General features: G+C 45.9%; 1 protein-coding gene across 1 annotated transcript in view; it reads right to left on the reverse strand.

Moving 5' to 3' along the window:
- Positions 1-267: 267 nt before the first annotated feature.
- The window catches only part of ALS2CL (ALS2 C-terminal like), a gene marked incomplete at its 3' end in the record, with an annotated part of 172768 nt that continues 147765 nt past the window's right edge, over positions 268-25270 (reverse strand). Inside the window, 10 exon segments of the mRNA XM_073632440.1 lie at positions 268-364; positions 1609-1758; positions 4408-4469; positions 17567-17609; positions 19020-19196; positions 19315-19392; positions 19501-19658; positions 20590-20686; positions 21988-22161; positions 25136-25266. Coding sequence (XP_073488541.1) covers positions 268-364; positions 1609-1758; positions 4408-4469; positions 17567-17609; positions 19020-19196; positions 19315-19392; positions 19501-19658; positions 20590-20686; positions 21988-22161; positions 25136-25266 — 1167 coding nt within the window.

Below are 25270 nucleotides of genomic sequence, written 5' to 3' on the forward strand. Positions count from 1 at the left end.
CCATGATACATGAGACCAACTACTACTAGATCTACCATGACTGGGATCCATAAGACAAAACACCTACTAGATCTACCATGACCACGATACATGAGACCAACTACTACTAGATCTACCATGACTGGGATCCATAAGACAATACACCTACTAGATCTACCATGACCATGATACATGAGACCAACTACTACTAGATCTACCATGACCACAAAGGGTCTCTTTAGTGGCCCTTCTAAATGAAGTCAGGTTTGGGGCTGTCTGAGAACTGACCTCCAATGCTGTTAATAGGAAGTCGTAGATGCCGCCCCGGTTAGTGGGGTCCATCAGGTCCTGGATGAAGTGGATTTCAGCTCCTAAGTGTTGTATCCTGTAATAACAAACAATATGATGGTCACACAATAATTAAACCAATAAATATAAAGTAGAAATATGGTTGAAACCTAATCAAGCTTAGACTAAGGCCTACCCCCATTCGAAGCCCTATATTAACTACCCTGAAAGGGAAAGATGCTTATACAACGTACTTGCCTAATCCAAGAATGCTCCGGTTTGGTCATGTAATCGGCTCCCAGCAGCAGGTTCAGGGGAGAGGAGGGAAAGCAGATGCCCCATAGTAAGTCTATGGGTGACGTCATCATCGCTCAGGCTTTTCAACCGTACAGTCTGATCACTAGGGGAGGGGAGACTGAGGAAATGCTTCCTCCTCCTTCTACAAAGTTACAATGTACAGTCTGATCACTGGGGGAGGGGAGACTGAGGAAATGCTTCCTCCTCCTTCTACAAAGTTACAATGTACAGTCTGATCACTGGGGGAGGGGAGACTGAGGAAATGCTTCCTCCTCCTTCTACAAAGTTACAATGTACAGTCTGATCACTGGGGGAGGGGAGACTGAGGAAATGCTTCCTCCTCCTTCTACAAAGTTACAATGTACAGTCTGATCACTGGGGGAGGGGAGACTGAGGAAATGCTTCCTCCTCCTTCTACAAAGTTACAATGTACAGTCTGATCACTGGGGGAGGGGAGACTGAGGAAATGCTTCCTCCTCCTTCTACAAAGTTACAATGTACAGTCTGATCACTGGGGGAGGGGAGACTGAGGAAATGCTTCCTCCTCCTTCTACAAAGTTACAATGTACAGTCTGATCACTGGGGGAGGGGAGACTGAGGAAATGCTTCCTCCTCCTTCTACAAAGTTACAATGTACAGTCTGATCACTGGGGGAGGGGAGACTGAGGAAATGCTTCCTCCTCCTTCTACAAAGTTACAATGTACAGTCTGATCACTGGGGGAGGGGAGACTGAGGAAATGCTTCCTCCTCCTTCTACAAAGTTACAATGTACAGTCTGATCACTGGGGGAGGGGTGACTGAGGAAATGCTTCCTCCTCCTTCTACAAAGTTACAATGTACAGTCTGATCACTGGGGGAGGGGAGACAGAGGAAATGCTTCCTCCTGTGTGCAGCAGACTGACAACGTCGTCTCAGCCTAGGCAAAATCACAGATTTTTTTTTCATGAGAAAAGGTGGAGCTTTTCTGAACTATGACACTGTTGCTGCATATTACATTTTTCCTGAAAATCTGTGAAGTTCCTGTAAGTGATCGATGTAATTACCCGGCTCGGGACACAACATAAATGAGGAGGGGCAGCAGATCGTCCATCGGGAGTTTATAATCCTTCTCCACCACCCGGGAGACGGTCAGCTCGATCTCTTGGTACGTCTTCAGGATGATCTGCAGCTTCTCTTTGGGGTCCACAGTGGTGCTGGAAGAGGGAAAAGTCGTCTTTCAGAATTATAAAATGTATTTATTTGTAGCAAATATTTATAAAATGTTTTTATTTGTAGCAAATATTCATAAAATGTATTAATTTGTAGCGAATATTCATAAAATGTATTAATTTGTAGCAAATATTTATAAAATAGATATTAGAGGTCCTCCGGGATTCAAGCAATTAATTCATTAAAAAAATGTGGCTGAAACTGTCTACCACCATTGGGGTACCATGAGCTGTGAAAGGCACCCCAACACAATACCCTGACGCACTACCACTGACCTGCCTTGTAGCGCAGCGCTCAGTTGTGCCCCCCCCCCCCTCCCGCATTGTGGTGCGTTGGAGAAAGGTGTGTGTGTGCTCATTGGTCCGTTGTGTGGTGGCCGCCTACGAAAAATATTGTGCGCTAAATACAACGCAGTGTAAAAGGACCTTATCCTTATCCGATATCTAACCTCAGTTTTAGCAGTTAAAGCGGAAATTCCACCCAAAAATGGAACTTCCGCTTTTCCGGTTCCTACCCTCCCCCTCCGGTGTCACATTTGGCACCTTTCAGGGGGGAGGGGGGAGCAGATAACTGTATAATCCAGGTATTTGCTCCCACTTCCTTAGATTCCGCAGCGATCTACAGCATGTCCGGACCCTCCTCCGTCCCCCCCGCTGTCTTCTGGGAGACACACGGGTCCCAGAAGACAGCAGGGACCAGTGAGGATGCGCAGGGCGACTCGCGCATTTGCAGTAGGGAACCAGGCTGTGAAGCCGCAAGGCTTCTCTTCCTGATTCCCTTACGTAAGATGCCAGCGCCTCCACCCGGGAGCCGAGGGACAGATCAGCTTTGGGTGAGGACATCACGGGGCGCCCTGGACAGCTAAGTGTCCTAATATTTAAAAGTCAGCAGCTACAGTATTTGTAGCTGCTGACTTTTATTTTATTTTTTTTCGGCGGAACTCCGCTTTAAGAGACACTGAGCCATTAAAAATGTAACTCCACTTTTGTTTAGAAAAAACACCCCCTCCCCCTCTGGGTGGTCTTTGTACATTTCGGGGATTATAACAAACTTTGTTGCAGATTCCTATCTTTTGTTATTCTGAAGAAAAAGCTGTTTGTTTGTCTGTGTCCATGTGCAAAGTGAATGGGAGTTATTTTATAATTATCAGTCTGCTGCTGCACCTGCAGGGCTCTAATGAGGAAAGTGACAGGGTCTGTATTAGGGGTGTACCGAATGGAAACCGAAAATGAAGGATGCACTAGGCTGAAAACCGATACCAAAAATTACAGTTTTTAAAAAATATTTATATTTTTTACATATAAAATTGTATTATTCAAGTTTTTAATTAAGATCAATTCAAAAATGAATATGAATGTATTGTTAGCCATTATTGGCACCTTTAGTGCAAAAAAAGCTCAAGAAAAATGCAGTCTGCCCGTCATATGCAGATCAGAGCGGCGATCTCCATGTGTCACAAAGCGGATTTGAATTGCCCGGGCCGCAGTAACAATGTCCCGCCTCCTGCATTTCATGCTCCCAACTTTGTGGGAACAGTTTGGAGACGGCCCCTTCCTGTTCCAACATGACTGCCCACCAGTGCACAAAGCAAGGTCTATAAAGACATGGATGAGCGAGTTTGGGGTGGAGGAACCTGCCATGAAATGTCTTGGTATGCTGACGCCTTAAGAGTTCCCTTCACTGGAACTAAGGGGCCAAACCCCACCCCTGAAAAACAACCCCCACTCCATAATCCCCCATCCACCAAATGATTTGGAGCAGTGCACAAAGCAAGGTCCATAAAGACATGGATGAGCGAGTCTGGGGTGGAGGAACTTGACTGGCCTGCATCCCAAAATCCCATTCATCCCAAAGGTGTTCTATCTGGTTGAGGTCAGGACTCTGTGCAGGCTAGTCAGGTTCCTCCACCCCAAACTCGCTCATCCATGTCTTTATGGACCTTGCTTTGTGCACTGCTCCAAATCATTTGGTGGATGGGGGATTATGGAGTGGGGGTTGTTTTTCAGGGGTGGGGTTTGGCCCCTTAGTTCCAGTGAAGGGAACTCTTAAGGCGTCAGCATACCAAGACATTTCATGGCAGGTTCCTCCACCCCAAACTCGCTCATCCATGTCTTTATAGACCTTGCTTTGTGCACTGCTGTGCAGTCATGTTTGAACAGGAAGGGGCCGTCCCCAAACTGTTCTCACAAACTTGGGAGCATAAAATTGTCCAAAATGTCTTGGTATGCTGACTCCTTTAGCGTTCCCTTTCTGGAATTGCTCGATCCTGAGCCTTGCTCTGTATGTCCATGGCACACAGAACGTGTCTCGGCCCTGCCCACTGCTCCTTTCTCACTGGCTGTGTTTGACAGCAGAAGGAGCCAATGGCTCAGGTTGTTGTCTATGAGCCAATGGGGAGGGAGAGAGTCGCTGCTCAGGCACACTGCTGGATGGAGATCGGGCTCAGGTAGGTATAAAGGGGGGCTGGGGGGAAGCTGCATGCAGAAGGTTTTCTACCTGCATAGAATAATAATAGCATAGAATATATTAAAGGTAAAAAAAAAAAAAAAACTTTCATTCTAAATACATACTAAAAACTTAGCAGTATGTCTGCAATGGATTTTATTACTAGGATCCATATTGCCTCCACTTACATGATCTTCTGCAGACACTCCGTAGCTGAATGGAAACACTTATGCCGCACTATGGAATATCTCTGAAAAAGAAATGGACTTTGATCAGTTACATTGTATTCCCTCACTGATATTGTACGAATAAATACAACTAAAATAATACAACAAAAGCTGCTGTGTTCGTTTCCTCTATATGTGAAAAATAAAGTGGACCTGAATACTAAATCTCACCATTTTTCTAGTTAAATAAATGGAAATGCATCTCAACGCATGTGTTAAGACGTGTGCCAATGCACGCCATGATACACGTAAACACGTCATGGCAAGCATCAATGTAACCAGGGCTTTTTTTTTTTTACTGGGAACGCGGTTCTGTCACCGCCAGCATTGTATATATGTATTTGCAAGGGGTGCTGGCTTGTGCTGGAGGGTCTACTTATGCTGGCTGCTGGGGGGGCGGGGGGGGGGGGGTTGCATGGGGTATATTGTTGCTAGTGGGGATCTAATGTTACTGGGAAAGTTCTTATGTTGCTGGGGTTCAGTTGTTGTTAGGAGGGATCTGCTGTTGAGGGAGACATCTACTGTTCCTGGCTGCTGGATGGTCTATTGATGCTGGGGGGGGGATCGATTGTTGCTATTGGGAGTCTTCTATAGTTGCCGGGGTGGATCTATTGTTGCAGGGGGGTATTTTGTTGCGGGGGATGTATTGTTGTTGGGCGGGGCTCTATTGTTGCTGAGGAGGGGCCTATTGTTGCTGGGAGGTCTATAAATGCTGGGGGGGGGGATCTATTGTTGAGGGAGGCATCGCTTGTTCCTGGCTGCTGAATGGTCTATTGATGCAGGCTGCTGGGGGATCTATTGTTGCTATTGGGAGTCTATTGTTGCTATTGGGGGTCTATTGTTGCCTGGGTGGATCTATTTTTACTGGGGAGTATTTTGTTTGAGGGGGTGTATTGTTGCTGGGGGAGTGGTCTATTGTTGCTGGAGGGAGTCTATTGCTGCTAAGGGGGTGTCTATAGACGCTGCGGGGATCTATTGACCTATTATACAGCCTTTCCTATTATTGAAAAATTCCATACACATTTTTTGCATTTCTTTCACAGTTCCTGGCTGCTAGATGGCCTATTGATGCTGGCTGCTGGGGGATCTATTGTTGCTATTGGGGGGTCTATTGTTGCCTTGGTGGATCTATTGATTCTGGGGGTATTATGTTGCTGGAGAGTGGTCTATTGTTGCTGGAGGGGGTATATTGCTGCTGGGGGGGGGGGGGATCTATTGTGGAAGGAGGCTTTGATTGTTCCTGGCTGCTGGATGGTTTACTAATGCTGGCTGCTGGGGGGGCGATCTATTGTTGCTATCAGAGGCAGGGCCGGTGTTCTGACATATAGTGTCCTCCTATCAGATAGTGTCCGCCCCGTACTGCGCAGTACGGAGCAGCAGGAGATGCCGAAAATGTCTGAAGTTGATCAGCTGACCATCAGCTGTACACGGCACTCGGGCACCTGTTAGCGATGGCTGTGTAAGAGGGCCCCTCGCGGGCTCGCTTCGCTCGCCACGCTTCGGGCACGGCCTCGCTGCGCTCGGCAACTATTTATTCTCACTCTATGTCCACTTGGATAGTAGGGAATGATCCTGGACATAGGGTAAGAATAAATGCGCAGGCGCCGTGTACAGCTGACGACCAGCTGTTGAACTTCGGAGACTTTCGGCGTCTCGTTTGTCCTCCGTACTGCGCCTGCGCAGTACAGGGCGGACACTTCTGGATAGGGGACTGTATTCAACAAGACACCGGTACAAGGCAGGGGCGGAGAGGGCACTTGCCCTGGGCGGTACCATTTGGTATAGGGGGGGGGGGGGGGCAGCTGTGAGCTCCTGCATGATCCTCCCTTCCCTTCCCTCAGCACACAACTACACTTTTACTACCCTACGGAGGAGTCCCGTTGTCTCTGCCAGCGCCGTGACGTCACTCATGGACGGAGGCGAGGTGGGAGGACGCAGAGAGGAGCGCAGGGAGGCGGGAGCTGAGAGCTGAGAGCTGAGAGCTGAGCTGAGAGCTGAGAGCTGAGAGCTGAGAGCTGAGCTGAGAGCTGAGAGCTGAGAGCTGAGAGCTGAGCTGAGAGCTGAGAGCTGAGAGCTGAGAGCTGAGAGCTGAGCTGAGCTGAGAGCTGAGAGCTGAGCTGAGAGCTGAGCTGAGAGCTGAGAGCTGAGCTGTGTCGTGTCGTGTCGTGTCGTGTCGTGTCGGCGCGCTGTCTGTCTCAAGCGGAGCCGAGCTGAGGAGCTGCTGCCTGGCTGGATTCAATCTGGAAGGTAGAAGAGCGCAGTGCCAGTGTTCTGACTCAGATATTCAGCAGTGGTGGTCACTGGTCATTAACCTCGCCTCCTCCCCTCCCCCCAATCCAGACATTTAGTAATCTGTTTTTTAGTGTTTACTTACACAAGTTCAGACTCATAACTTTGGGGGGAGGGGAGGAGGCGAGGTTAATGACCAGTGACCACCACTGCTGAATACCCCACAACACTGTGCAATACTCTGCAATACCCCGAAATACTCTGCAATACCCCACAACACTATGCAATACTCTGCAATACCCCCACAATACTCTGCAATACCCCACAACACTGTGCAATACTCTGCAATACCCCACAATACTGTGCAATACTCTGCAATACCCCACAATACTGTGCAATACTCTGCAATACCCCGCAATACTGTGCAATACTCTGCAATACCCCACAACACTGTGCAATACTCTGCAATACCCCACAATACTGTGCAATACTCTGCAATACCCCGCAATACTGTGCAATACTCTGCAATACCCCGAAATACTCTGCAATACCCCACAACACTGTGCAATACTCTGCAATACCCCGAAATACTCTGCAATACCCCACAACACTGTGCAATACTCTGCAATACCCCCACAATACTCTGCAATACCCCACAACACTGTGCAATACTCTGCAATACCCCGCAATACTGTGCAATACTCTGCAATACCCCGCAATACTGTGCAATACTCTGCAATACCCCGAAATACTCTGCAATACCCCGCAATACTATGCAATACTCTGCAATACCCCGAAATACTCTGCAATACCCCACAACACTGTGCAATACTCTGCAATACCCCCACAATACTCTGCAATACCCCACAACACTGTGCAATACTCTGCAATACCCCCACAATACTCTGCAATACCCCGAAATACTCTGCAATACCCCACAATACTGTGCAATACCCCACAACACTGTGCAATACTCTGCAATACCCCACAACACTGTGCAATACTGTGCAATACCCCACAACACTGTGCAATACTCCACAATACTGTGCAATACTGTGCAATACTCTGCAATACCCCCACAATACTGTGCAATACCCCACAACACTGTGCAATACTCTGCAATACCCCACAATACTCTGCAATACCCCACAACACTGTGCAATACTGTGCAATACCCCACAATACTGTGCAATACCCCACAATACTGTGCAATACTGTGCAATACCCCACAATACTGTGCAATACTCCACAATACTCTGCAATACTGTGCAATACCCCACAATACTCTGCAATACCCCACAATACTGTGCAATACTCTGCAATACCCCGAAATACTCTGCAATACCCCACAATACTGTGCAATACCCCGCAACACTGTGCAATACTCTGCAATACCCCACAATACTCTGCAATACCCCACAACACTGTGCAATACTGTGCAATACTCTGCAATACCCCGAAATACTCTGCAATACCCCGCAATACTGTGCAATACTCTGCAATACCCCACAATACTCTGCAATACCCCACAACACTGTGCAATACCCCACAACACTGTGCAATACTCCACAATACTCTGCAATACTGTGCAATACCCCACAATACTGTGCAATACCCCACAATACTGTGCAATACTCTGCAATACTGTGCAATACCCCACAATACTGTGCAATACCCCACAATACTCTGCAATACCCCACAATACTGTGCAATACTGGGCAATACCCCACAACACTGTGCAATACTCTGCAATACCCCCACAATACTCTGCAATACCCCACAACACTGTGCAATACTCTGCAATACTCCACAATACTGTGCAATACTCTGCAATACCCCCACAATACTCTGCAATACCCCACAACACTGTGCAATACTCTGCAACACTGTGCAATACTCTGCAATACCCCCACAATACTCTGCAATACTCCACAATACTGTGCAATACCCCACAACACTGTGCAATACTCTGCAATACCCCACAACACTGTGCAATACTCTGCAATACTGTGCAATACTCTGCAATACCCCACAATACTGTGCAATACTCCACAACACTGTGCAATACTCTGCAATACCCCACAACACTGTGCAATACTCTGCAATACTGTGCAATACTCTGCAATACCCCACAATACTGTGCAATACTCCACAACACTGTGCAATACTCTGCAATACCCCACAACACTGTGCAATACTCTGCAATACCCCACAACACTGTGCAATACTCTGCAATACCCCGCAACACTGTGCAATACTCTGCAATACCCCACAATACTCTGCAATACCCCACAACACTGTGCAATACCCCACAACACTGTGCAATACTCCACAATACTCTGCAATACTGTGCAATACTGTGCAATACCCCACAATACTGTGCAATACTCCGCAATACTCTGCAATACTGTGCAATACCCCACAATACTCTGCAATACCCCACAATACTGTGCAATACTGGGCAATACCCCACAACACTGTGCAATACTGTGCAATACCCCCACAATACTCTGCAATACCCCACAACACTGTGCAATACTCTGCAATACTCCACAATACTGTGCAATACTCTGCAATACCCCCACAATACTCTGCAATACCCCACAACACTGTGCAATACTCTGCAATACCCCCACAATACTCTGCAATACTCCACAATACTGTGCAATACCCCACAACACTGTGCAATACTCTGCAATACTCCACAACACTGTGCAATACTCTGCAATACCCCACAACACTGTGCAATGCTCTGCAATACTGTGCAATACTCCACAACACTGTGCAATACTCTGCAATACCCCACAACACTGTGCAATACTCTGCAATACCCCACAACACTGTGCAATACTCTGCAATACCCCACGATACTGTGCAATACTCTGCAATACCCCACAATACTGTGCAATACTCTGCAATACCCCACAACACTGTGCAATACTCTGCAATACCCCACAATACTGTGCAATACTCTGCAATACCCCACAACACTGTGCAATACTCTGCAATACCCCACAACACTGCAATACTCTGCAATACCCCCTCAATACTCTGCAATACCCCACAATATTGTGCAATACTCTGCAATACCCCACAACACTGTGCAATACTCTGCAATACCCCCACAATACTCTGCAATACTCTGCAATACCCCCACAATACTCTGCAATACTCCACTAAACTGTGCAATACTCTGCAATACCCCACAATACTGTGCAATACTCTGCAATGCCCCACAATACTGTGCAATACTCTGCAATACCCCACAATACTGTGCAATACTCTGCAATGCTCTGCAATACCCCGAAATACTCTGCAATACCCCGCAATACTCTGCAATACTTTGCAATACTCTGCAATAGCCTCTAATACTCTGCAATACCCCGCAACACTGTGCAATATTCTGCAATACCCCACAACACTGTGCAATATTCTGCAATACCCCACAATACTGTGCAATACTCTGCAATACCCCGCAACACTGTGCAATATTCTGCAATACCCCGCAATACTCTGCAATGCCCCACAATACTCTGCAATACTTTGAAATACCCCACAATACTGTGCAATGCTCTGCAATGACGACATTGATTCTTTATTAAAACCGGGGGGGGGGGGGGGCGCAGTTTGCCATCTTCGCCCTGGGCACCAAATGGCCTTGTCCCAGCACTGATCAGAGGTCTATTGTTGCTGGGGTGGATCTATTGTTTCTGGGGGTGTATTGTTGCTGGGGGAGCACTCTATTTTTGCTAGAGGGCGTCTATTAATGCTAGGGGATCTACACATTTCTTAGTACCACAAAATGATACTTTGGTTTTGTATTCTCTAAAAGGGGCAGTGCTCAGAGGTGGGTAGGGGGTGGAACCAAGTGGCAGTGCTCATAGGTGGGTAGGGGGTGGAACCAAGGGGCAGTACTCAAAGTTGGGTAGGGGGTGGAACCAAGGGGCAGTGCTCACTGGTGGTTAGAGGGTGGAACCACAGGGCAGTGCTCAGAGGTGGGTAGGGGGTGGAATCAAGGGGCAGTGCTCAGAGGTGGTTAGATGGTGGAACCTAAGGGGCAGTGCTCAGAGGTGGGTAGAGGGTAGAACCAAGGGGCAGTGCTCAGAGGTGGGTAGAGGGTGGAACCAAGGGGCAGTGCTCAGAGGTGGGTAGAGGGCGGAGACAAATGGTGACTCGGAAGGGGGGGGGGAGTGCCTGCACCTATTCTTTCAGAAAAAATTACCTGAATGTAACTAATAAGAATTCAGCACAAGCAAAGAAAACAGGAAGTTAGGAGATCACTAGAGCTGTGAACTAATCCAGCAGCAGAGGTGGCAGTTCCTGCCCATTGTGCCCCCCCCCCCCCCCCCCCCCCAAGCCTACCCATCGGCCCAGCCATGGACATGATTGTACAAGAGGTGCAACTCTCACACCCCAATGACTTGTTCTGCATCACAGGGAGGAACAAAAGAAGTCAACTTGTCAGCTATAGCTTCCAAGTATAATACCGGTTTTGGGTGGAGGTGACTTTTAACCCACGTGATGACCGGGCTTTTTCTGGCACTTTTTGTGTACAAGTTTAAATCAATATTTTTTGCTAGAAAATTACTTATAACCCCCCAAACATTATACATTTTCTTTTAGCAGAGAACCTAGGGAATAAAATGGCGATCATTGCAATTTTTTTTATGTCACAGTATTTGCGCAGCGGTTTTGCAAACACAATTAAAAATACAGATTAATGACATAAAAAATAAAAAAAACACAATAGTTACCCCAATTTTTTTGTATAATATGAAAGATGATGTTACGCCGGGTACATAGATACCTAACATGTCATGCTTTAACATTGCGCACGCTCGTGGATTGGCGACAAACTACGGTACTTTAAAATCTCCATAGGCGACACTTTAAACGCCTTTACAGGTTACCTGTTTAGAGTTACAGAGGGGGTCTATCACTAGAATTATTGCTCTCGCTCTATTGTTCGAAGCGATACCTCACATGTGTGGTGCAAATACTATTTACATATGTGTGTGCGACTTACGTATGCGTTCGCTTCTGCGCGCAAGCACGGAGGGATGGGGGGTAGGGCGCTTTTAAACTTTTTTTTTTCTTATTAATTTCACTTTTTAGTTTTTAGTTTTACAGTGTCCCTTTATTATTATTATTATTATTATTATTATTATTATTATTATATATTTTTTTTTTTTTTTTATCACTTTCATTCCTATTTTAAGGAATGTAAACATCTCTTGTAATAGAAATAAGGGATGACAGGTCCTGTTTATGGAGAGATCAAAAAGAACTCAAATCTCTTTAACTTTAAAAGCAAAAGATCAACCTTTTTTTTTATCTTTTGCGTTAAAAAAAAAAAAAAAGAAATAGTTTACTTCCAGTCTGGACTGGAAGTGACATCATGACGTCGCTCCGGTCCTCCAAGGCCATAGAGGTGTTCAAAGAGTAACTACTCTTTGATTATCTATGGGAGCAGCCGACCGCACCATCAGATCGTTTCTCGCGCGAACCAGTGCAAAAGATAAGCCAGAGAAACACTGGTGAGCGGCGGGAGGGGCGTTGTGGGGGGTTAATGTTCCCTCCCACCACTTCGAAAACCGTTTCAGCGGCTGATGAGCCAATCGGAACTGTTTCATGAAAAAAGCCAGCCACTGGCTGCAAAAAAACAGGGTTATGGCTGATATCTTCAGCCATAATCCCGGTAAACCACTTGTAGACCGCAACGTCTATGTTCGTATTGCGGTCGGCAAGTGCTTTTTAACCAATCACCAGTCCAGACCCGGCCAAGGATCCTCCCCTCCCCCATGCAGGCTCTGTGCTGACTCTCACCTTTCTCCTCGGGGTGGGTATTGGCATTGGACTCGGGCCACTGATAACATTCCGGCTCCTCCGCACACCCCTGGCGTCAGCTAGTGATGAGGGCGTCAAAAGCTTTTTTTTTTTTTTTTTTGGTTGTTTTAGAATAAACGTTTATTGGAAGAATAATGTAACGGATTGCTCACATGCAGAAAACTGACCGAAAACAGGCCAAGCGGCAGCATGCTGGACCACTAGTGTTAGCTGGAAGGTTAAGCAGAACTCTATGCCCAATACATCCCATCTATTAAAGATGCCGGTAATTCTGCTTATATTTGGCCTTCCCTGGTTCCTCCCTCCCCCTTACCTACCCTATTATAGACTCTCTATGCAATGCAGGCAGATCATTGCTGGTGGGAGGGGCCAGCAGGGTGTTGTACATAGCTTCCTGAATACATCACAGCCCCCCCCCCGCCCCAGTACTCCTCTGAAGAGCTCTCAGTCCTGATACAAGAAGTGGGATGGTTCTTGGGGGCAGGGCCGGGACAAGAGGTGGGCAGGAGGGGCGGGTGCCCTGGGCACTGTGATAACATGTGAGGTGGGGGGGCACCACAAGGAGGTTGGGGGAAGGGGATTTGTGTTTGGAGGGGGAATTTTGTGGGTGGCAGGTGATAAGAATTGTTCCAGGAGGGGAAGTTTTGGGGGGTGTGCTAGGAGTGGTGATTTGAGGGGATTTTTGTTGGGAGGGGGGATGGGGGAAGAAGATGTGGGGGGTTTGTGCTACAAAAGGTAATATGGTAGGGGGGAGAGGATTTGTGCTAGATGGGGAATTTTTTTTTTTGGGGGGGGGGGGGGATTTGTGCTAGGAGGGGACATTTGGGGGGATTTGTGCTAAGATGGGGGATTGGGGAGAATTTGTGTTAGAAGGGGGGATTAGGAGCGGGGGGAGAGGATTTGTGCTCAGAAGGAGAATTTGAGGGATAGAGGATTTGTACTAGGAGAGGGGACTTTTTTTTGGGTGGGGGATATGGGGAATGAGAGGATTTGATGAGCTGGGAGGGGGTGGGGTGGCAGAGACTTGTGCCGGGAAGGAGATTTTGGGGGGTAAATTTGTATTGTGAGGAGGGGGAATGTATGCTTAGGGGATAAGCATGTAGATTTTTTTTTTTTTTTTGGTGGGGGGGCGGGGGGTTTTTGCTGACACATAATCCTCGTACATCTTGGGGGTGGGGCACAATTTGGCATGTTCGCCCTGGGCGCTAGGTGACCTTGTCCCGGCACTGCTTGGGGGGAGTTATGCAAATATCAAAATGCCTTGATGGGTGGGTCTGGCGGTACGGGCATTCCTAGGCAGGCTGTATTTTCATGCAGACCACCCTACATGACACCCGTGAGTAAGGCTCTATGATTGAAAGAACCGAAATCCAAAGGAATGAAAGGGGAGGGACCTTTAGGCTGAGGAGGAAAGGGCTAAGATGATGCTGAATGTCCTCCATGCCCCAAACACATTCAGTACATTATGCCTGTGTTCATACTCTACTTTACACAAATAGTTGTGAATAGCATTATAAAATATAGCAAAGTGAATACACCAATGTGCAGAAATCTATAAACAAATTTCTTTTTCTGCAATTCTTCCCAGTGCAACATTTACATCATTTACAGTTCCTTGAAAAAGTATTCACACCCCTTGAAAATTTTCCACATTTTGTCATGTTACAACCAAAAAAATGTAAATGTATTTTATTGGGATTTTATGTGATAGACCAACACAAAGTGGCACATAATTGTGAAGTGGAAGGAAAATAATAAATGGTTTTCATTTTTTTTTTTTACAAATAAATATGTGAAAAGTGTGTGTGTGTGTGGGGGGGCATTTGTATTTAGCCCCCTTTACTCTGATACCAATAACTTAGATCTAGTGGAACCAATTTGCCTTCAGAATTCACCTAATTAGTAAATAGAGCCCACCTGTGTGTAATTTAATCTCAGTATAAATACAGCGGTTCTGTGAAGCCCTCAGAGGTTTGTTAGAGAACCTTGGTGAACAAACAGCATCATGAAGGTCAAGGAACACACCAGACAGGTCAGGGATAAAGTTGTGGAGAAGTATAAAGCAGGGTTAGGTTTTAAAAAAATCTCCCAAGCTTTGAACATCTCACGGAGCTCTGTTCAATCCATCATCGGAAAATGGAAAGAGTATGGCACAACTGCAAACCTACCAAGACATGGCCGTCCACCTAAACTGACCGGCCGGGCAAGGAGAGCATTCATCAGAGAAGAGCCAAGAGGTCCATGGTAACTCTGGAGGAGCTGCAGAGATCCACAGCTCAGGTGGGAGAATCTGTCCACAGGACAACTATTAGTCGTGTTCTCCACAAATCTGCCCTTTATGGAAGAGTGACAAGAAGAAAGACATTGGTGAAAGAAAGTCATAAGAAGTCCTGTTTGTAGTTTGTGAGAAGCCATGTGGAGGACACAGCAAACATGTGGAAGAAGGTGCTCTGGTCAGATGAGACCAAAATTTAACTTTTTGGCCTAAAAGCAAAACGCTATGTGTGGGGGGAAAACTAACACTGCACATCACCCTGAACACACCATCCCCACTGTGAAACATGGTGGTGGCAGCATCATGTGGTGGGGATGCTTTTCTTCAGCAGGGACAGGGAAGCTGATCAGAGTTGATGGGAAGATGGATGGAGCCAAATACAGGGCAATCTTAGAAGAAAACCTGTTAGAGTCTGCAAAAGACTTGAGACTGGGGCGGAGGTTCACCTTCCAGCAGGACAACGACCCGAAACATACAGCCAGAGCTACAATGGAATGGTTTAGATCAAAGCATATTCATGTGTTAGAATGGACCAGTCACAGTCCAGACCTAAATCACATTGAGAATCTGTGGCAAGACTTGAAAATTGCTGTTCACAGACGCTCTCCATCCAATCTGACAGAGCTTGAGATATTTTACAAAGAAGAATGGGCAAAAATGTCTCTCCAGAAAGACTTGCAACTGTAATTGCATAGAAAGGGGGTTCTACAAAGTATTGACTCAGGGGGGCGCCATACAAATGTCCCCCCCCACACTTTTCATATATTTATTTGTAAAAAATGTTGAAAACCATTTATCATTTTCCTTCCACTTCACAATTATGAGCCACTTTGTGTTGGTCTATCACATAAAATCCCAATAAAATACATTTACGTTTTTGGTTGTAACATGACAAAATGTGGAACATTTTCAAGGGGTATGAATACTTTTTCATGGCACTTTACATCTATATTTACCCCAATGGAGCCAATCACTAGTGAGCTATTACTGTACTAGCTGCAATCAGCCTGCAATAGATCACTATAGCAGTCCCCCTGACCCCTGAACTCTGTGTGCTACTTAATCCCATTACCTGAACTCTCTGCATTACCTACTCCTGACCCCTGAACTCTGTGCTACTTACTCCCCTTCACTTTATCTGTTACTCCTGACCCCTGCACTTTGCGTGTTACTTACTCCTGACCCCTGCACTATATGTTTTACTTACTCCTGAACTCTGTGTGTTACTTACTCCTGACTTCTGCACTCTGTGCATTACCTACTCCTGACCCCTGAACTCTGTGCATTACCTACTCTGACCCCTGAACTCTCTGCGTTACCTACTCCTGATCCCTAAACTCTCTGCATTTCCTACTCCTGACCCCTGAACTCTCTGTATTACCTTTTCCTGACCCCTGAACTCTCTTCATTACCTACTCCTGATCCCTGAATTCTGCACTATTAACTCCTGAACTCTGTGTGTTACCTACTCCAGACCCCTGAACTCTGTGTGTTACCTACTCCTGACCTCTACACTTTGTGTGTTACCTACTTCTGACCCCTGAACTCTGTGTGCTACTTATTTCTGAACTCTGTGCGTTACTTCTGACCCCTGCACTATGTTACTCACTCCTGACCCCTGCACTGTGTTACTCACTCCTGACCCCTGCACTGTGTTACTCACTCCTGACCCCTGCACCTTGTTACTCACTCCTGACCCCTGCACCTTGTTACTCACTCCTGACCCCTGCACTTTGCGTGTTACTCACTCCTGACCCCTGCACTTTGCGTGTTACTCACTCCTGACCCCTGCACTTTGCGTGTTACTCACTCCTGACCCCTGCACTTTGCGTGTTACTCACTCCTGACCCCTGCACTTTGCGTGTTACTCACTCCTGACCCCTGCACTTTGCGTGTTACTCCTGACCCATGCACTCTATGTTTTACTTACTCCTGACCCCTGAACTCTGTGCTAATTTCTCCTGAACTCTGTGTGTTACTTGCTCCTGACCCCTGCAATCTATGTTTTACTTACTCCTGGCCCCTTAACTCTGTTGCTTACTGATGACCCCTACACTCTGTGTTGTACTTACTACTGACCCCTGAACTATGTGCTAGTTTCTTTTGAACTCTGTGTGTTACTTTCTCCTGACCCCTACACTTTGTGTGACTACAACCTTTAGGAAATGTATAATCTCTCTGTCACTTCCTTATACTCCTTCCACAGACACAACTCTCAATTCCCCGAGCTAGAACAAGGCTTATGCAACACAACTGTTATTTCTAGCGATGGCAACCAATGCAAGCTGAAATTAACTAACATTATGGCAAATATGACATGCGTTATGGCTTAGTGAATTGTGCCTAAAACAGAAGACTCACAGCACACAAAATCTATGTGCGGGGGTTGGTAATTATTATTACCAGAGCACCAGTTACCTATGGGACAGGTACCCTTTAATAGATACATTATGGCATGCAGGCAAGGCACTGGTTTCTATATGGAGCATAGGGGGCAGCTAGGCACGTGCTTTAGGCGCCAGAATTTACAGGGCAGCACAGATCAGGTTATATTGTATTCGTAAGAAAGGGATTAAAAGGGAACATCTCTGAATTTGAAAGTAAACATGGCAAGTAAGACCTCAGAACTGAACAAGACATGCAGAGAAGCTCTCAGTCCAAGGAATTTTCTGGATGTTGTCTTTAGAAGTCACTAACAACCACATAACACCATAATATATGCTACGTATGCAGCATGCCAGTGATTGTCTATCTCTCGCTCTCTCTTACCTGATTGGTCGTCAGCTTCACGTCTTTAAGAGGCCACAGCTGCCTAGGGAAGACAAAAAGAACAAACACAAATAAAACGACATAGTTGACGTGTAAAATATAGTGGTGGTGAACAAGATAGATATAGATCTATAGGTGTGTGGATCCCTGACCATCACACATTGTTGGACATCCCATTTCATTACCATAGTCATTCGTATGAAGTTGACCCCAACTTGCAGCCATAACATCCTTCACTCTTCTGGGAAGGCATTCCACAAGATTTTTGAGGGTGTCTGTGAGAATTTGGGCCCATTTGTGAGGTCAGGTTCTAAGGTTTGATGTGAAGATCTGGCTCAAAATTGGCGTTCATTCCAAAAGAGTTCAGTAGGGCTGAGGTCAGGGCTCTGTCTTTATGGGGCTGGCTTAGTACACAGGGGCATAGTCTTGGGGGAACAGAAAAGGGGCCTTCCCCAAACTGATACACCTGATACTACAGGTTGAGCTGTTGGACATCCTGTTCCAAAACCATGGCCATCAATATGGTGTTGCACCTCATTCCAAAACCATGACCAATAATATAGAGTGGCCCCTCATTTGTGGCTACAGCATTCTCTACTCTTCTGGGAAGACTTTCCACAAGATTTTGGAGGGTGACTGTGGGAATTTGGGCCATTTGTGAGGTCAGGGACAAAGATTGGATTAGAAGACCTGGCTCACAATTGGCGTTCATTCAAAACGTGTTCAATAGGGTTGAGGTCAGGGCTCTGTGCAGGACACTTAAGTTCCTTCATGACTTCAAACCTGCTAAACACCCTTGGGATGAGAAGACCTCATCCCAAAGGTGGTTAGTAGGGTTGAAGTCAGGTAATGATTTTGGATGAGAAGACCTGGCTTAAAATCCATTTCATCCCTAAGGTGTTCAGTAGGGTTGAGGTCCGGGCTGTGTGCAGGACACTCAAGTTCCTCCACACCAAACTGGTCACACCATGTCTTTATGGAGCTGGCTTTGTACACAGGGGAGCAGTCATGTTGGAACAGAAAAGGGTCTTCACCAAACTGTTATCACAAGTTTGGAAGTGTACCCTTCAATGGAAAAACCTGAACTGAATCATTTGCTGGGAAGATAGATAGATTATATGGCCAAGATTGAAGACATTCCATTTCAAAATCGAGGCCATTAACATGGCTACAACATGCTCCACTCTCCTTGGAAGGTTTTCCATAAGATTTCAGAAAGTCTTTGTGGGAATTTGTGCCCATTTGTGATGTCAGGTGCTAAGGTTGGATGAGAAGACCTGGCTCACAATTGGAGTTCATGCTAAAGATCTTCAGTAGGTTTGAGGTCAGGGCTCTCTCCTCCACACCAAACTGGGTCAAACAATGTCTTTATGTAGCTGGCTTTGTGCACAGGCACAAGGGCCGAGAGATAGATAGATAGATAGATAGATATATAGGAGAGACAGATAGTTACCTTTGCACATCCAGGAACTCCAGCAGTTTGGTGTCGGTCAGGTGACCCAGGCGGACTATACCTTGCCAGTAGAGGGCATCCTCCTGCTCGTGGTAGAGCATATACAGCATAAAGAGGTCAGGGTGGAATCGGGGGAGGATGGCGGGTAGGATCACAGTATGAGGATTCAGCTCATCACTAGAAATAGGAAATACACAGCTGAGTCTTTCCTCTGAGAAGTGACATCTCATTTCTAATTAATCATTAGTGGGAGAGAAGTCCTATAATAAGCTACTGTATATATGTTATCGCTCACCTCAGTTCTTCTTCCTCCTCCTCCTGCACTACGGGGATTGTCCGTCTTTCCTTCTCAGCTTTCATGGCCATTAACTCCCTACAAATAATGAATTTCACACATCAGAAGTTTAGTACTTGCGTCACTGGGTACAGCTCAGCTCTCCATGGCTCTATTGGTCTGTTCTGGGGATAACACAGATAGTACCTGAAAAACTCCCAGATCTTTCTGGCGTAGTACTTGATTTCCTCCTGCGCCATGCCCAACAGATGGAGATTTGCCCCCGCTCCAGAGTATGTAGCCTGAAATGTCCCATGTAGCATCTTCAGGAGTTTCTTCAGAGGATGCCGAGAGAAGTTGAATGCCTGAAAGCAAATAGGATATTACTGGTGAAAATTTGGGGGTCCCCTATCAAGCAAATTAGTAATACAAGTAGATTCCTATCAATTATTAAAGACCACGAGACAGTTCTTTTTATGTATTCCCACCCCTTGCACATGAAATCCTGGGCAGCCAACTGAGACTGACCCCACACGTCTATGGATCTGGCCCACCCAAACCCCACCTCTAATTATGCAAGGGCTGCCCATTCACGGCCCTCCAAGCACTGAAATGAATGCCCTACTACTGCAGGTGGCCATAACACTGCCCCTAATCCAATCTAGTGCCTCTGGGGTGAGGATGGCGCAGTTTGGGCATGCCCTAGAGGGCAATAGATGCCTCCAGATGGTGAATTGTGTGGACTGGCTGATACTTTCTGTTTTCATTGAGATAAAATACTGGTAAAGCTGATCAGTATTAACTTAATGTCCCCTTCCTTACCTTCTCTACAAAGAGGACTGGGTAAAGCTGACCAGTATTCCCCTTTCTTACCTTCTCTACATGGAAGACCAGGTAAAGCTGACCAGTATTAATGTCATGTCCTCTTCCTTACCTTCTCTACATAGACTAGGTAAAACTGACCAGTATTGATGTCATGTCCCCTTCTTACTGTCTCTACATAGAAGACCAGGTAAAGCTGACCAGTATGAACGTAATGTTCCCTTCCTTACCTTCTCTACATAGAAGACCGGGCAAGGCTGACCAGTATTAACGTCATGTCCCCTTCCTTACTTTCTCTACATTGAAGACCAGGTACAGCTGACCAGTATTGACATCATATCCACTTCCTTACCTTCTCTACATAGAAGACCAGGTAAAGCTGACCAGTTTTGGCGTCATGTCCCCTTTTTTACCTTCTCTATATAGAAGACCAGGTAAGGCTGACCAGTAATAGGGTCATGTCTTCTTCCTTACCTTCTCTAGATACACATGGAAGGCCTCTGGCTCCTGCTGGAAATTCAAGTTCTTCAACATGTCCTCTATCTTCACCGAGTCATCCTCAGTTCCGCCCCTGGAAATGACATCAGCAAACGTGTCATAATTCTATCGGCCTATTGAAACCTTCCCATAAATCTAAACTGCAGTCTTTTATATATTGCTTTGTACAGATCTGCACTGGAAGAAAGCTCAGAATTGAGTAATGGGGAGGAGAGGGGTCAAACTAAGATCCGTCGGGTACAGACAGATGTGAATAGGTCATTGTTCTCTGTGAAGTGTGCCAGTGCCATCCAAATGAGTAAAATAATTAAAACACAGAAGACGTACCCTGACACTAGGGCAACCAACTGACCTTCCTGTCATAGGTCATTGGACTCATAGTTCTGAGTCGTGGTCCCTCAACTTCTGTTACATTGTATCATTAATGGTTTGTAAACTGAGACCAGAACAGAATTTCTCAAACTTTTTACCACCCCAGAAATAACTTTCAGGTCTCAAGGAACTTTGGACGACAATTGCTATGTCTTCAGGTCAGGATGTGTTGGTGTGAAGAGTAAGTTGGGATATAAGAATTAATAAAATAAAGAATTCGATGTACATAGCATTTGTTTAACACCCAGAGCTGGAGGCTGTACTGATGGGCACTAATATGCGGTACTGATGGGCACAAATATGCGACACTGGGCACTGAGAGGTGGCACAGTTGGGTGGCACCGATGGGCGGCACTGATGGGCGGCACTGATAGCTGGCACTGATGGGTGGCAGTAATGGGCACTGGTAGATGACACTGATAGGCAGCACTGCTAGATGGCACTGATGAGGCACTGATTGGTGTCACTGGTGGGTATTGATAGGTGGCACTCTTGGGCATTAATAGGTGGCACTAATATTCACTGGTGGGCACAAATTGATGGCACTGTGGGCACTGGCAGGCGGTACTGGTTGGCACAGATGAGGCAGCTATGTCTCTTCCTCTTCGGGACCGATGCTCCTTCAACAGAAGCCGGTGATCGGCTTTTATTTCTCCTGACGCTGTCAGCAAAACGATTACCAAGCTTCTGTTTACATCACGTGATCAGCTGTCATTGGCTGACAGCTGATTACGTGGTAGGGGGTTGGAATCGGCCCCTTACTCCGATCTGTGATCAGCCGAGTCTCATTGACTCAATGATCACAGAGCGCTCCGCGCTCAACCCGCAGGGGGAGCACGGGGAGCGTGCAAAGGGGAGGACGTCTATTGATGGCCTCCCGGCAATGTAGGTCCGCGCTGTAGCCGTCATTCGGTTATAGAGCGGACGGGAAGAGGTTAAAGACGTAGCTGAGAAAAACACACAAACATATCCACAGTATAAACCATTCATAGCCCAACTTACGAATTGCAGCACAGGTACTCCTGGGATCTCTGGATCTTCTTGCTGGACTTGGTGTGAAATCCCAGGAAAGGTTCCTCCATTTCTTGGTTACAGCCGGATTCCAGGAATCTCTGGAACTCTTCGAATACTCCTTGCCAGCGCTGCTCCACCGGGAACGACCCGATACCAAACTGACTGCCAAAAACGGAAGAGGACGGAACATGGATCTTACTGATAGGGAGCGAGAACGGTGCTGAAGTCAAACATAGGCTTGTAATCTAGAGAGGGTGAGTGTCTGGCCAGATCTGACTACTGAATGCACGGGGTAAAACTCTGGTGCTGATTGGATTGCACACTTCTATTTAATCCACCCGTCGAGGCATTTTGATATTTGCATAGCTCCGCCCACTGCGTGCATCAGGACTGAGGGCTCTTGGGAGGAGTACTGAGCCTTTATTGCTTTCAGAAACAGCGGGAGGCCCCCCTGGATCGCTTTCAGAAACAGTCATCCCCCCGCGCCGCTATCCGATGTTCCTCGGGCTTACCGTTTGTACCCGCGCACCAGGAAACAATCTGATGGTTCCCGCGGCTGGCCATTGAGGTGACCAGATCATCTCTGATCACCTCTATGATCTAGGAGGATCGGAGTGACGTCATGACGTCACTTCCGGTCTAGAGTGGAAATAAACAATTTTTTTTTTAAAAAGCAAAAGATCACATTTTAGGTAGAGGAGAGACTTGGGGTCTTATAGATCCCAGAGGACCTGTCACCCCTTACTTTTATTACAAGGGATGTTTACATTCCTTGTAATAGGAATAAAAGTGATTAAAAGAAAAAAAAAATAATTAAAAGGGACAGTGTAAAAAAAAAAAAAAACAATTAAAGTGCCCCCCATACCTCTGCACTTGTGCGCAGAAGCGAACGCATACATAAGTCGCGCCCGCATATGTAAACGACATTCAAACTACACGTGAGGCGTCACCACGATCATTAGAGCGAGAGCAATAATTCTAGCGCTAGACCTCCTCTGTAACTCTAAACTGGCAACCTGTAAAAAATTTTAAAGCATCACCTATGGAGTTTTTTTTTAAGTAGTGTGTCGCCATTCCACGAACATGCGCTATTTTAAAGTGTGACATATTACCCTGTTTCCCCGAAAATAAGACCTAGCATGATTGTCGGTGATGGCTGCAATATAAGCCCTACCCCCCAAATAAGCCCTACCCTGTTTCCCCGAAAATAAGCCCTACCCTGAAAATAAGACCTACAAGGACTTTAACTAGGGCTTATTTGGGGGGTAGGGCTTATATTGCAGCCATCACCGACAATCATGCTAGGTCTTATTTTCGGGGAAACAGGGTAAGTATTAATTTACTCTGCGTAACATCATCTTTTATACTTTACCCAAAAATTGGGTTATATATTTTGTTCTTTTAACCACTTGCTTACTGGGCTCCTAAACCCCCGTCCTGGCCAGACCAATTTTCAGCTTTTAGCGCTGTCACTCTTTGAACGACAATTGCGCGGTCATGCTACACTGTACCCGAAATAAATTGTTATAATTTTTTTCCCACAAATAAAGCTTTCTTTTGGTGGTATTTGATCACTTCTGGGTTTTTTTTTTTTTTATTTTTTTTAAAAAGACAGAAATTTTAAATAAAATAAAAATTAAAAAAAGTTTTATATTTTGTTGATAAATTTTGCAAACAGGTCATTTTTCTCCTTCATTGATGTACGCTGATGAGGCTGCACTGATGGGCACTGATAAGGCAGCACTGATGGCCACTAATAGGTGACACTGGTGGGCACTGATGGGTGGCACTGAAGAGCATTGATAGGTGGCACTGATGGGCACTGGTAGGAGACACTGATAGGCAGCACTGCTAGATGGCACTGATGAGGCACTGATTGGCACCACTGGTGGGCATTGATAGGTGGCACTGATTGCTGGCACTTATGCAGATTCGTGGCACTGTGTGGGCACTGGCAGGTGGCACTGGAAGGCGGTATTGATGGGCACAGATGAGGCGGCTTCACCGCTTCCTCTTCGGGACCGATGTCCCTTGCACTGAAGCCGGTGATCGCCTTTTTTTCGCATGAGGAGAAAAAAAAAAAAAAACTCGATTACCGATCTTCTGTTTACATCACGTGATCAGCTGTCATTGGCTGACAGCTGATCACGTGGTAAGGGGCCGGGATCTTCCTCCCGGCAAAGTAGATCCGCGCTGTAGCCGTCATTCGGCTATAGCGCGGATCTGAAGGAGTTAAATAAAACATTTTTTAAAAGTGTATTTTTTTCCAAAAGAAATTGCGTTTGAAAAACAGTTGCGCAATTGCTGTGTAACATAAAAAAATTGCAACAACCGCCATTTTATTTTCTAGGTTCTTTGCTAAAAAAAAAAATAATAATATAATGTTTGGCGGGGTTCTAAGTAATTTCCTAGCAAAAATTACAGATTTTTACTAGAAAAGGCCAGGTCTACCGCTTGAATAACTTTAACATAAATCCCCGTACCGTTGTGTTTCTACAATCCTACCACTAGATGTCAGTGTTGTATAATAAATGAATAAAAAGAGGGCCTGGCACCAATACAGTATATATCTCTCGCTCTCATATATATATAGAGAGAGAGAGACAGAGAGAGAGAGAGATATCTATATAGATAGATATCTCTATATAGATATATATAGATAGATATCTCTATATAGATATATATAGATAGATATCTCTATATAGATATATATAGATAGATATCTCTATATAGATATATAGAGATATCTATATCTCTATATATCTATATATATATATATATATATATATCTACACACACACACACACATACTCAGGTAGTTGTGCATTGTGCTGTGTTGGCCATCAAACAATAGTATTTAAATTATTCCATCATTGAAATGTCAGATATCGATCTTTACTAAGTAAAATGTATTTGCCTGGCAGTTGCCGTATATACTTTCTGAGTCATTGACCCACAACAGAAATACAAATCAGAGCCAGATCAAAGTCAGAACTTGTGTAGAATTGTTTCGGGTCAGCGACTTAGCAAGTACTGAAGCCGCTCCATCAGCACAGCAGCCAGGGAACTGGTATTTTCAGAGGAGAGGTCAGCAGTGGCGGTCCCACGCTCTCTCAGTTTGGTGCTCCTTACTTACTATTTCTGTTTCACGATTTCATCCTGGAAGTCGCTGGCGGTGCTGAGGACGCCCTGGGTCTGGAGGCCTGAGTTGGCGGACTTGTTGAAGGTTCCCACCAGAGTGAATCCATTGGTGAATGTTAGTTTTCCCTAA

Source organism: Aquarana catesbeiana, linkage group LG05 (assembly GCF_042186555.1).
Source record: "Aquarana catesbeiana isolate 2022-GZ linkage group LG05, ASM4218655v1, whole genome shotgun sequence".
In the NCBI taxonomy this organism is placed as follows: domain Eukaryota; kingdom Metazoa; phylum Chordata; class Amphibia; order Anura; family Ranidae; genus Aquarana; species Aquarana catesbeiana.